The 14,242-nt window shown below is 50.6% G+C and overlaps 1 protein-coding gene across 7 annotated transcripts in view; it reads right to left on the bottom strand.

The window, feature by feature from the left end:
* AGAP1 (ArfGAP with GTPase domain, ankyrin repeat and PH domain 1) overlaps window positions 1–14,242 on the bottom strand; it is a 554,001-nt gene that overhangs the window by 125,364 nt on the left and 414,395 nt on the right. For all 7 annotated transcript variants that reach the window (XM_030325013.1, XM_030325015.1, XM_030325017.1 and 4 more), the window contains one exon: window positions 11,446–11,607. In XM_030325013.1, the coding sequence (XP_030180873.1) occupies window positions 11,446–11,607 (162 nt within the window). The remainder of the gene's footprint in view (window positions 1–11,445; window positions 11,608–14,242) is intronic.

Below are 14,242 nucleotides of genomic sequence, written 5' to 3'. Positions count from 1 at the left end.
AGGCTTGTCCTTTTCTCTCTCCTCATGAAATCTCTTCAAGGTCCAGAGTACTGTAATAAGATCATTACTGTCAACCGCTACGAATCGTAGGCAATGAGTCTTGGGATAGGAAGTCATACTTCACAAGCTCCCCTGGTCTCTCTCTCTCTCTCTCTCTCTCTCTCTTTTTTTTGTATTTTACTGCACGCAGAGGCAGCAAGGCGACGAGGTGGCAGATAATGATCACATCACTGTGTGGCAACTAGAAAGGCACTTTTAAAGGAAAAGCAGAGAGAAATCAGCTTAAGAAAAACTAAAACATTCTCCCTTTGCTTTTTTCCCCCCTTAAAAAAAAATTAAATAGAATTAAGCTGTGTGCAGTTTGTCACTTTTCATGAACTCTGGTATAATGTCATTGAATTTAACCATTTGCGAGATTTTCATATTGCCGCAAAGCCCATTACCCCACAGACAAATGGCCAATTTTCTCCATGTCCCGAGTACAAAAGGAGCCCTTGATAAGTTGTGTGTGTGTGTGTGTGTGTGTGTGTGTGTGTGGACGGCCATGCCTGCCGAAGGGCTCGCGGTGCCTACTTCTTTCATTGGCGAGGACACCCCGAGCTCAGAGCCTGGCGCCCACGGCGCAGCTGACACGCGAAGGGGGTGGAGTTGAAAGCAGGAGGTAACGCATTAGCACAGATTACGAAACAAACAGAGCTGGCCTCAAACCACACCAGCTCCGGAGCCTCCCCGGCACATTCCGGTAACGCAGGAGCGCGCGGTCAGACCCGGGGAGCCCGCGAGGCAGACATTTGATTAATACATAAATCGGCAACGCGGGGTTCGAGCAGACGGTGGGGGGGGGGGCTTCATCCACGAGCTTCCCTCCTCCCTCCCATCTTCAAACCGCCTCACTGCCCTGTCCCCCCTCCAAAAAGGGGGCCGTCCTCAGGACGAACATAAAAACGCAGGTTCGTGGCATCGCAGTTACACGTCCCTACCGAAGTTGCAAAAAAAGTTTCCAGAGCGATGCCCCCTCGTCACCGCCGGGAGACAGCCTGTCCTCTAATCCTGCAGAGTAGCTGAAGCAGTGACACCCAAATTGCACGTGAATGCACCAGAGCGTGCAGGCATGCACACACGAGAGGGAAGAAACAAGTGTGCCGAGAAGCTTGCGCCACAGCAGGGGTGCTGGGGACAGATGGACAGCACAGGCCCCCGGCACACGTCCTAGAGGCCCGAGGCAGACCCCGGATTCCTGTCACCTTCAGATCCTGGGCAATTACTTCACTGAACCTTTTCCTTCACCCGTGAAAATGGAGGCACCCGTCCCGCCCGCCAACACCACCGGGGCGTTTGAAGGCCGCGATGACGTAACACGTGTTGAAGAGCAGACGGTGAATCAACGCTGGCTTCCTTCCTTCCAGATTAATGACGTGTCCTGACAAGGGTCCGAGGCCCCGGGGACGGCAGACCCGTTTCCAACCTGACTCACCGAGTCCACGAAACACCTTCTTTAAATGGCACGACGGGGCACAGTCAACCCACAGTCAGTCACAAGGAACAGAAGGTTACAAGGCTGTACAGGCTGAATGTCTGTGCCCTTCCAAAATTCTTCTGAAGGCTACGCTGCCGGAGACGGAGGCTTGGGGAGGTGACGAGGGTTAATGTGGAGAGTGCGGGGCCCTCGGGATGCGGTGAGTGGCCTCCTACGAAGAGGAAGCCCGAGCCACAAGGAGGAAAGGCCACGAAGACACGGCAAGAAGCCGGGAATCAGGTCCTCCCCAGGAACTAGAGGGGCCCCATTCCGCTCCCGGATTGCAGCCTCCAGCATGGAGAGAAATGAGTCCCACCCCCCAAGCCGCCAGTCTGTGTTATCTTGTCCTGGCGGCCCCCGTGGACTAAGATACAAGGTGTATGCGCATTTTATTTATACTTCCCGTTTACTAAGTTGCCTTTAAAAAATTTTTTTAAGTGTTTATTTATTTTTGAGAGAGAGAGAGAGAAGGAGACAGAGTGTGAGCAGGGGAGGGGCAGAGAGGGAGACACAGGGTCCGAAGCAGCTCCAGGCTCTGAGCTGTCAGCACAGAGCCCGACGCGGGGCTCAAACTCACGAACCAGGGGATCACGATCCAAGCTGAGGCCGGAGGCTTAAACGACTGAACCACCCAGGCACCCCCCAACTTGTCTTTACGTGGACTAAGTTTTAGGTTTAATTGCCACCTTTATTCTGTTTTGTTTTACATCCTCAGGAATGAAGTCCTCTCGACACATGGTTTCCATCGTTGCCAGCTCCGGGAGGGAAGACGCCGTGAACCGCGCTCCAACCTCCGACACAGAGACCTCACAGGTGCCACCACGTCCCCAAGTCCCCTGGGTGTAAGCATCTAACGCGGAACGCACCGACGTCTGCGGCCCCCACGAGGCCGAGACACGGGAGTTGCACACACATCATCACCGCTTTCTTCTGAACGTCAGTTTCAGTTGGCAGCCCGTGCTCTTTGTGGCAAGATACACGCGGCAGAGCGAAAGCGTAAAGAGTGCCCGGAAAACCAAGAAGGATCACCCGGGCTGAGCAGTGCTGACTCTGCCCAGCTCAGGAAGCACAGTGCATCACACCGTGGTCTCAGTTCTGTCGCAGACCTAAGTGACAACCGAAGGCCCCGACAGCTCTAACGTCCTGAGAACATTAAGCAAAGGACTTCGAGGGGTTATCCTGACACCCACCGAAAGGTCACGTGACCCGGCGTCCCAAATCTCGGCAGCATTCCAACCCCAGGGCGCCCAGAAGGAAACACGCTGTCTCCCGATCTACTGATGGATGCTGGAGGCCGTGGGCGACTCCCGCCGACTGAACCCCACTGCACGCCAGCACCCCTACGTTTGGGGAAAAGAAGAGGCACTGAGGTCAGTCACGCGCCTGTATTTTAGGACAGGGACCTTGAAAGGAGTTCGCGTTTCTCACAGGGGATCCCGTGCTCGTGGGTGGCAGGAGACAGAGGAGGTCCAGCCGTCCTGTCCCACGAGGAGTCTCCTTGGGACGCCTGGACCCCCAAAGTGCCTCATAACAAGATTTATCACGTATCCGCTATTCGTATTCCCCCTCCTTTTCCGGAGCAGCAGATGGTTCTCTACGCGGCCGGAGGCGGATGAACGGCTCACCTCTGCCGCCGAGCCTCCCTTGGGGGCCCCAAGGCGCCGGGTGCCTTGGGCTCCTGGATGGGCTGCTCGGGGGCCACGGCTGGTTTCCGGACGTGCACACTCCACCTGCACCTGACAGTGGGCATCCTGAAGGCAGGGGCCACCCCACTCACTTTTACATCAGCACCAGGCATAGCTCTGGCCGTGCAGCAGGGGATCAATGCACTTCCAGGAACTGAATCTAACTCTTTAGTTTGTGTGTACTTGAAAAAAAAAACATGATCAAAAATCCTTCCCTTGTTGTCAGCGCATCATGATGGGGATCCTCTGTTCTGGCTCTTCCTGCTGTGGTCGACTCATCTTTGTTTATTTCCGACCCGCCGGCTTCCACAAAGGATCCGTGTGTGCCTCCAGCTCGTGTGTGTTGGGAGGTCTGTACCCTGCAGGATGGCTTTTGAGTCCACTGTGCCCCATCTATAATGTCAATGTCCAGAGTAAGCCCACAGCTACTCCGTTCCAGCAAGTCTGTTCTCGTGGGAGCCGGGGTTACAACCTGAGAACTCTCTTTGGTAAAACAATCCGGTTTGTGGGGAGTAACAAGTCCCTCCGAGTAGGTGGCGTCTCCTCTAACTTCCGGCTCGAGGGCGAAGAAACACAGCCACCCTGGCTGCCTTGTCCGAGTTACTGTATTTTAGGAGTGTCTTCCCGGAAGAAGTTTGAATGCTTGGCTTTTCCACATTCACTCTGATCAGCTGCTCAACTCAACGACTCGGAGGCACTAAACCAGTTTAAGTAATGAGAAAGTTCCATCAGGAAGTCCTTATTGTTACAGAAAAATCGCTGGCATTTATGGGGGCTTCTCATGCCTTCTCCTTTTACGCAAGGTGGCGGCCACAATTAAAACAAGGAGCAGACATGAGGGGGGCTGCGGGAATGTTCCTGAAGGTTAACAGGCGCAAACCCAAGGTGACGTGTGACAGTAATGCCTGCATGGCTTTCATAAACCTCCCTTCCCTCCCCCTCCCGTGACCTCGAGACAACACGAAATTAAATGAGAAAACCCTGCGGACAGGAAGCAAGGCATGAACCACTTCCTCGGCCCTGACCCCATGCTGGCCGTGTGTGCCATCGCAGGTGACAAGGAGTGGCTGGCTGTGGCCAAGGAGAGAGGAAGAGTGAGGACGTCATGGGGACGAGACACTTCTGTGACAAAAGAAACAGACTGCCCCCCCAGTCACGAGGTGCCAGGCGCCCCCAATGGCCCAGCGATGCCCCAAACTGTGGGACAGTCAACGCGGCCCGCTGGTCACAGGCTAAGCGAGCTTTCATGCACCTGGGTACTGCTTTCTGGTAATTCTAAGTATCCAGGAAGAAGCCTGGACAAGGCTCGTGCACAGTTCTCTATTTTCTCTCCAAAGTGCCTTCCAAAACCTCAGCTACTGAAGAAAAACAATTTTTTTCCTGAGGTAAAAGGTAACTGGTCCGGTATGGCCACACCCGTCCTCTTAGGAGTAGCTCAGTGAAGGCCAAAGTCCGTTTTGTGCCAAATCCGATCATCACCGGTGGGGCTTTAAGTTGTTGTGAACAGAGGACATTTGATGAAAAGGTGATGCTTTCTGCAGCACTTTATTAGATGAAAGAATCACGGGTACTCAATCTGCAGAATGTAAAATTAAGCTCTACAGCACATTACCTTTTCCTAACTTCGCTATTTTGTACTGCTTCAGAACGACCCAGGCCTCTTTTTTTCTTTTTAATTAAAAAAAAATTTTATTTCTTTATTTTGAGAGAGAGGCAGGGAGAGAGGCTGAGCAGGGGAGGGGCAGAGAGAGAGTCTCAAGCAGGCTCCACGCTATTATCAGCTGTCAGTGCAGAGCCTGATGCAGGGATTGAAGTCACAAACCACTGGATCATGGCCTGAGCCAAAATCAAGAGTCAGTTGCTTAATCGACTGAGCCGCCCGGGTGCCCCTACCCAGGCTTCTTTAAAGATGGGTTTAAAAGGTAGCCGGTCTCTTGTGTAATGTGATCTCCAAGTTAAGGCTCTAAAGGACTGGAGGGAGAGAGAGAGGGGAGGGGGGAACGGAGTTTCACTTCTCGTGGGTCTCATGGAGCCCAACACATAGTGCTTCCTTGCTGCTGGCTGCTTGGTATTTGATGAAGAATAAAATGACTCACCACGTCAGGTTCTTCTGTGCGAGAGGGAAGGAAAACTCTGTGTGGCCCGACCTTTGCAACTTACAGTTAATGAGATTTGTACACAGGCTCGGGCCTCGCCTCCGATTGCTCAGCGAATGCAGCTGTTGACGGCTTTTCTTTTTTTTTTTTTAATTATCCTAAACGGAGAGAGGCCGTTGTGACTTTTCCTCCACAAGATAATATTTCAGTATCCATCCAGGATCAACCACACAATGGTTCTAGAAAGACCCAGAATGAACAACCAAGGGATAAAATAAATTCTCTTCTGAGACTTTCAGAACAGAGCGCGGCGAACCCAAGGGGGAAAGACACCCGTCGGGATTTCTGCATACCCTCCTGTATACTAAGATTGGGCAAATCCAGACTGGCTCTGAGTTTTTAAAGGAAGGTCTCTGCTACGCAACTTCTGGATGTCATGATCCATATGAAAGGATCTTTACGTGGAATCTAAGAAATGTCGAGGAAGCGACTCTGTCTGCCCCACTCCTAGATTCAAAAGCCGCTCCACATACCTCAAAGACCTGCTTTTTGCCTGGTGGAAAGAGTTTGAGGCAGAGAATCAAGAGACAGTTCTGTCACCTACCAGCAACCTGACCCTGGACAAGAAAGCCACTTAACCTCTCTCTCCTTCCACCTTTTCACTGGGGAAACAGGGAAATTAGCACTTGACGCAAACTTGTATCCATGTTGCAAAACTAACGAGAACCACCAGAACTGGCACCAGAGAACGAGACTGCGGGGTCCACGGTTCCGTTTCAGAGATGGTGAGTCCCCAGTGGACCCCGGGTACGAAGTGGCCAAGGCAGGATCGCCATTCGAAGACGGTGCCAAAAGACGGCAAGTCGTTAACGGTCTGCGTGGTTCCCGCTGCCCAGGGGTTTCTGGGCACGTGCCCTCCAGCTTGGTTCTGTCGAGCCCAGGGCGTCCTTCTAGAGCCGGAATCCACCGCAGCCAGTGCGGTGCCCACTGCGGGGGACGGTGCCCCCACCTCTCAGGGCAGCCCTGACTCTCACAAAGTTTCCCTTTTAATATCTGAACCAAAATCCAGCTTCTTGAAGCTTCCGCCCAGCGGCCCCAAAGAAATCTACTCCTGGGCCAGCCAGGGTCCCTTCCATTATGTGAACATAGTTCGTGTCTCTCCTGCCACCATCCTTTGTTGCAGCTCTTCTCCCACTCACTTCAAAGGTTCCCTCCGTGACATGGGCTGTCCCCACGCCCGGGCTCCCTGCCCACATCTGAATTGACCTTCATCGGTCTATAACCATCATAGCGTAAGGAGCCCGGATCTGAACATACAACGCTTTCCGAAATGTAATTAATTCTGAGCAAATCAAATCCAATTTAAAATCAAGATCACCAATACTTTAATATCCAATGTTCCCAACGGTCTATTAAATAGGAGTACGGGTAGAGATGGGATACGTGAATTTTTAAAAAAAAAAAACGTAGTAACCACCTGCCCCTCTTTTATGGTGGTTAGAGGATGTTGGCTTCTAAGAGGCTCCCTCTTCTCAAAGTTAATCTCAGTGAGAAGGTGTCCATGCCCGCCCAAAGTTAGCAACCTCAGCTATCAGCACTGGGAGCAACCAGGCATCCATCACTCTCCTGGAGTACTCTGCTTTATGTGACATATGGTGTCACTCTCACAAAGAGCGCACTGCCCTGGCTTGTACCTCACATTTCCTCCACGCCACAAGGAAGGGGCTCGATCGCTTTTAATTTTTGACTCTTTAAATGACACGAATAGTTATACACGAGCCCAGTGACTGGCTTGATCATCCAAACATCTGCTCTAGGGCTCATCATATACATCATGCATATACATACACAATCGAGTTGCGATTTGGAACTCCAAATATACATAAAGATAAGGAATTGTTTTATGTTTATACTTCTGAAGATCAGAGTATCTGCTCCTATAACTTACTAGATTTCACCCCATTCATTTTAAGTTATAAATATATGTAAATGACTGTTTGACAGGTTACAGCACCTTTTTTTAAGAAATTTATTTTTGACAGAGAGAAAGAGAGAGAGAGAGACAGAAGGAGCAGAGGAGGGGCAGAGAGAGAGAGAGGGAGACAAAGAATCCGAGGCAGGCTCCAGGCTCTGAGCCAGTCAGCACAGAGCCCGACATGGGGCTCGAACCCACGAGCTGTGAGATCATGACCTGAGCCAAAGTCGGACGCTCAACCGACTGAGCCCCCCAGGCGCCCTGGGTACACCATCATCTGCCACTGAGTGTGGAGTTTAATCGCTGTTCTTCAGCATAAGAGAACTAGGATAACTAACCACGAATGCTGATGCTGCAAAAACCTGGCTAGAAGGGAGGTCCTTATTTCTATCAGGTAGACCGAGAGCCCCCGTGTGGACAGAGGGTTTCTGGCTTCTGAGGCAACATAAATACTGATGATATGCACTTTTAGCTCATACTTTAACTCACATGCCACCGAGTTGAGGAACATCTGGCACCAGAATACTTGTGCTTGGCTGGGAGTCTAGGAAGGCTGTGCGGCGGGCTCCTTCCTGCACCCGGCTGGGAAATGATACCGAAGTGCGTTTAGGAAGCTCCGACCACCCCGTTGGCCGGGCTTCGGTCAGGCCCTTGGGAGACGGTGCTGGGCAGTGCACACCCCTGCGCGAGAGGCTGCTAGTCTCCTACGTTCCTGCAAGAGTCAGTGGCATGGACTTCCCCAGGGATTGCTAAGAGGCACGTAAGAGGCAGGAGTCCCTGGCTTCCGTTGCCTCGTCTCTGCCTTTTCTGTCTCTGCCTTGAACCTGGACCTATGTGACTGGTGCTCTTTGGTTTCCGGTTGGGTTTAGTCAAAGCGGGGAGGAAGGGGATCAGAGAAATCAGGGAGAGGAATGAGGTTAGGGTGATCCTCTCGGGTCCCTCCCCACAGGCTGCATACGTCCCTCTCCTGAGGGTCGTTGTTCCCGACCAGAGGCGTTCTCCAGACAGCTCTCCCTCTGGGCCCTGATAACTGCCCCCCCCCATTGGCCCCTGGGGTTCCACACCACCCCTATAGAGATATAATTAAAATTAAACACTATCCTCTAAAAAGCAAACAAGTACAGCTAGCTTTAACTTCAAAAACAGATGGTTCAGTTAGACGGTTTACACTATTTACCTAAAGGAGCTACTAGTTTGTCAAGACTGTTAAAAAAATATTGTGTATCATTGAATCTAAAATGACCTCAATTGCAGGTTACATTGTGACTTCAGAGACGTTACAACGTGGGGAAAAAAGCGTACCTTAGAAATAACGCAATATAGCGTGTCTCACAAAAATGACTCATTTACTGTTTTGTGTGTAACCTTTCCTAGGGAAAAATGATACGTTTTCTTTTTATAGAGAACCTGTTGCCTTATTTTCTACTGAAAAGATGTCACGGCCATTGGCGTTACAGGTACAATAATCTCTTAACTAGGAAGTCAGGGGCACAGTTTCCCTTCTGATCGTTGGTGTTGAATTTGTGAACACACGTCAACCATTACTCATCATCTATCCTCTCGACACCATTGTGACTTCTAATTTGGGTGTTTCTGTGGTGCCTGGAAGTCTGTCTTTCTGTCTGTGTCATCACCTCAGCAGTAACGCCTTTTGATGAAAGGGTCCGTGGTTGTTTTTGGATCGAGGATCTGTCTCAGCCTTATTACACGCTATTGCTCAGAGCACAGGGTACAATCCCGGTAACGCACGAAATGGGCTGGAAGCTTCTTAGGTGTCCAACAAGCTCATGGACACTTCTCAAACTTCCTTCGATTCCCCACTGGCTGACTGGGACACTGGTTTTAAGCAGGAGTCCAATCAAACATGAAACTACTGGGGCGCCTGGGTGGCGCAGTCGGTTAAGCGTCCGACTTCAGCCAGGTCACGATCTCACGTTCCGTGAGTTCGAGCCCCGCGTCAGGCTCTGGGCTGATGGCTCAGAGCCTGGAGCCTGTTTCCGATTCTGTGTCTCCCTCTCTCTCTGCCCCTCGCCCGTTCATGCTCTGTCTCTCTCTGTCCCAAAAATAAATAAAAACGTTGAAAAAAAAAATTAAAAAAAAAAAAAAACAAACAAACAAACATGAAACTACTAATTCACTTTACGGCTGTATCTTATTCACATGGCTTTCACTCTGTCAGGTGGGTAGGTGGGATACTTGGAAAGTGTGACGTATGGATAATGTACATTATACGTCGACCTGACAATCAGTGTCTACCAAGTGTCGCTCCTGGAAAAAAGTCATCAGTCTGAAACATGACACACCCAATAAGGTGTTTATCTGTGACCCGGACAGGAAGCCTTTCCCTAAAGCAAATCTTACTCTGCCCTTGGGTATGTGTGGCACACGTCACCCACCCTCATGAGAGGCCAGGCTTCTTCCTGGTTTTGCTCTAAGCCTCCTGTTAGGGTGGGGCGTGTCCACACGCCCCTGGCTATGGCCAGGGGCGGGGGGGGGGGGGGGGGTGGCCTTTGCTAAAGGGCTGTTTGAAAGAGTCTCAGCAGGGGCGCCTGGGTGGCGCAGTCGGTTAAGCGTCCGACTTCAGCCAGGTCACGATCTCGCGGTCCGTAAGTTCGAGCCCCGCGTCAGGCTCTGGGCTGATGGCTCGGAGCCTGGAGCCTGTTTCCGATTCTATGTCTCCCTCTCTCTCTGCCCCTCCCCCGTTCATGCTCTGTCTCTCTCTGTCCCAAAAAAAAATAAATAAACGTTGAAAGAGTCTCAGCAAGGCTCAGCATCTGGGGCCGATTCTCTTCCAGTGGGAAGGTCAGTAACGTCTGGGTGGGTGCTGTGATCCACAATCGTTATTTTTCACCGCTGCTGATAGAACAGAATCATCCTCATTTGTCATAACAGGAAAAAGTCGGTCTTTATTGGCTGAACTTATTAGCAGGGAGCCTATGGAAGGCAAAACGGTAAGAAATGTAAAGAAGGGCTTTCAGGCTCTTCCCCACTTGGCCGCCATGAGAGCAAGCTACTGGCCACTCTGAACGTCTGACCCCTCATTATGCAAGAAACCACACCGCCACTCAGCTCCCAGAATCGCGTAAACATCAAACTCTGCGCGTGCACCATAAACTCTGTTCCTTCCTTACTAGTGGATGCATTGTGGGCTTATAGGCTCCTCGCTGGCTATTAGGAGGGAATAAGCCACTTTCTCGAATGCTGCAAACTGTACTTCCGGACCAACGGGCAGAGGATTCAGAAAAAGCACGGCAGAAATGGGGAAAGAACAAGAGTAGAAGTTATAAAAGTATTTCTGGTGTGTGTGTGGAATCCTTGTTGAAAACAGACCCCTTCACTGCGGACGGTGCCACAAGTAACAATTTGTCGTCAACAAGAATGCTATGAAATTTTAATTTTCCTTTGAAGTATTTCTTCAGCTTGTTTTTTTTTTTTTTTTTACAACTTCATTCATTTCGCCTCTCATAATGGGATGTATGTGTGTGTGTGTATCACCACTTTGTATCCCTGGAATAACAACATGTAAATCCATCTGAAGGAGCCACTTCAGAAAGGTCACATCTGGCCATCACCGAGAATAAAAATGAAGTACTTGACGTAAGCGAAAGGAGAATCAAGCCAAACCGTGATAAACCGTGACAGCTGGAATATTAATAGAGGCCACAAAACAAAAAGAGTGGATAGACACTCACAGAAGGAGCGTGTATTCACAACAGGTGGCCAAAAGCCGGAACTGAGGTAGCTGTCTCGTAAGGATTGAGACCAGCCAGTATCAGAAAAGACTCCTAGAGTAGGAGAGGCAACAACCTTTATTGGAATAATACAACATGGCGCACCTCCCAGTTGGGAGTGGACGTGCTCGCCCCAGGGTGTGGAGGGAGGGCAAGACGGAGAACCTGGCCAGGCGTGTGACAGGGAGACCAGAGTTGCCTCACACCAGAGGACTGCCAGGAGGTAAGACAACTGATTTGGTTGAAAAATCTCGAGAATCAGTCAGTGACGAGAAGCTTCCAAGGGCCCCACTAGTGCCATCTTGTACAAAGAGGGCACACGCGGTGACCTGCGCTGCTGTGCATCTGTGGTTCTAAGGGTATGCGACTTCGCCAGTTTGAAAAAGAAAAATTAATTTTCCGAAATGCAGACTCTCACCCTGAAGTCCCCGGGAAGCCTTACCTTCAGCAGTGCTGGAGAGACCATCGGCCTTGAAGTTGCTGGTACTTTTCTTCCTTCGGTGCTTCTTTCTGTTGGCGTGAGGGGAGGGGGGCGGGTCGAGCTTGGGGCTGGTGGTGCTGGAGATACTTGGGCTGGAGCACACGGAGTCGCCCAGCCCCGTGTCTGCCATCAGACCGGAAAAGGCAAAAGAACGCAAAAGTTAACACTCGAAAAGAGGCAGGCTTTGCAAAAATATGAAAGCAATGTTCCTCCAATATCATATCAGGCCCCACAGGTACTACGTTAATGTGAGATCACTGGGTTGGAGGCCCAGAGCATCCAGTATTCAAATGTCACGGGGCCACCTGCTCTCATGCACCGCCTGCCATTCAAAAACAAGGCCTTTATTTCTGGATCATCTGTAGGCTGTGGAGAACTTAAAGTTCTCTACTTTGCCCGACTGGTGTTCTGGAAAAGGAAAGCGGGGAGTTCATGCGTTTCATTAGTTTATTTTTCTCTTCCCATAATTACACCGATACATTAAAAGTAACTTAGAGATGTACAAGAATGCATAGAAGGCGTCCTCGTGGGGGGGTCTGGTTCTGTGCGTGCACACAGGACGGAGGGATTCCCGATTCTCGTAACTTCCACCCTCAACGTTAACACGACTGCAACACCCGTTTATTATTATAGAGAAATGGCACGCCACCTCACTCTCCCACCACGGCGGACCCGCCGATTCTTGATCCACTGAAGCTATTTATACAATTTTAAAACCAGTGCCCAGATGTGATAATTCACTACAGGGGAAACTCAATTTCTTATGTCCATTTTCCTCTTTATCAGAGAGAACAGCACAGTAGTTCTCTTTGTTCAGGGAATGAACATGTAATTCAACCAGAAGGAGAAAGTGCTTTGAAAAAGTGATGGAGAAACACAACCAAACACCCGCAAAGCCTGAAGGATTCATGATTCAGCATCTCGGTAGCTCAAAAGACGGAAAGTTCGCTGCAAAGTACTTAATTTGTTCAACTAGTACGTTCTGCGCACCGACTGTGGGCCGTGTTTGTAGAAGCCTGGGATCCATCACTGAGAAAGACAGAAAAAGAGTCCCTCCCCAGATACATTAGAAGGTGGTAAAGTATCATGAAAAGGAGCAGGGCTGCACGGAGGCTGGGCCACCCCAAAGTTCCCGCAGGGTAACCTGGGAACATCTGATGGCACGAGACCCCGGAGACTGGTCAACAGGGTCCACTGAAACACTGGCAACCATTTTAAGGAGTCTCAGGAAGAGTGACAACTGGATGTCTCAGGGATCTGCCCTCCCCCAAAACTGACTTCCCTCTACTTGCCCTCCCAGGCCAGACATCTGGTAAACCTCACTGGGTAACTTTGCCCAAGGAGTAGCAAGCAGGCCTGAGTCCCCTCTTGGCTGCTTCTGTCCCTGTTTTGGGTGAGGGACACAGACTTGAGAAGGCTGGGGCTAGAAGAGGAGTCTTTATTCACAAAGTCACCATTTCTTTTTGGTATGGCCTTTCGAGCTCGCCCCTGCTCTCCATTTAAGCCACAGTTGCCCTTGGTCCCGTCCTTGCCCCCCTGGCCTGGACGGAGCAGCTGATGTGTCTCTTTTCTTCGGGCATTCTGCCTTCTTTTCCCAGACTTTTTTCTACAATATTCATCTTCTAAAAGCAGCAATTCTACATATTTTAAAAATACTAGAGCCCACTGGATAGCAGATGAAAACTGTAAATATCCCAGAGAAAAAGGCTATTCTAATTAACACGTTGCACACAATTTCAGAGAGTTCAGAGTCCGCCTGGTGCTGCCAAGGGGTGTTGGGACAAGAGCGTCAGCTGGTCCTAAAGCCTCTAAGAGTCTCTAAGCCTCCTAAAGCTGGTCCAACCCACTTAGGATGTTACTCCACACTCACACCTTATCATGATTTAATTTCTGTCCATTTCACCTATTTTCCGCCCAGATTTCAAAAGACTTCATTCACTCTCTGACCATTAAGGGTTAAGAGTCTACCCTGTGTCAGGCACGGGAGCACAGCTGTCACAATGACTGTCCCCACAATAGGAGAACAGTTGTCACAACGACCGTCCCCACTACCCATCCTGGAGGTGGATGAGGAAAACAGGCAATGACAACTGCCCTTGTACTATTTTACTCTGGCCCTTGGGCACCCACTCAATTCGGAGCACCATTTTCATTCCCAACTGTGCGTCCCAACCCACATGTCACCCCCACTGCTGTGACGCTCTCTCCCAAACTAACATTTCTCATCCCTGAACCACTGACCCCGAAGATGGGCTTTCTGCACGTGGACGTCTGTCAGTTACCTGCATCTAAGTGGCACGCCTGTTCCCTAGGGCAGTTAGACGCCCGTTTCCCCCATATGATACTGAGCCTGGAGCGGCTGCCCCAGGTCCCTCCCATTCTCTTTTTCTTTTAAAGTTTATTTATTTACTTGAGGGGCGCCTGGGTGGCGCAGTCGGTTAAGCGTCCGACTTCAGCCAGGTCACGATCTCGCGGTCTGTGAGTTCGAGCCCCGCGTCGGGCTCTGGGCTGATGGCTCGGAGCCTGGAGCCTGTTTCCGATTCTGTGTCTCCCTCTCTCTCTGCCCCTCCCCCGTTCATGCTCTGTCTCTCTCTGTCCCAAAAAAAATAAATAAACGTTGAAAAAAAAATTAAAAAAAAAAAAGTTTATTTATTTACTTGAGAGAGAGAGCGAGAGAGCGAGAGAGAGAGCGAGCGTGTTGGGGAAGGGCAGAGAGCGAGAGAATCCCAAGCAGGCTCTGCACCGGCGGCACAGAACC

Source organism: Lynx canadensis, chromosome C1, assembly GCF_007474595.2.
Source record: "Lynx canadensis isolate LIC74 chromosome C1, mLynCan4.pri.v2, whole genome shotgun sequence".
Lineage (NCBI taxonomy): Eukaryota > Metazoa > Chordata > Mammalia > Carnivora > Felidae > Lynx > Lynx canadensis.
The sequence above is the reverse complement of the archived record's forward strand: the minus strand, read 5'-3'. Positions and strand labels throughout refer to the sequence as shown.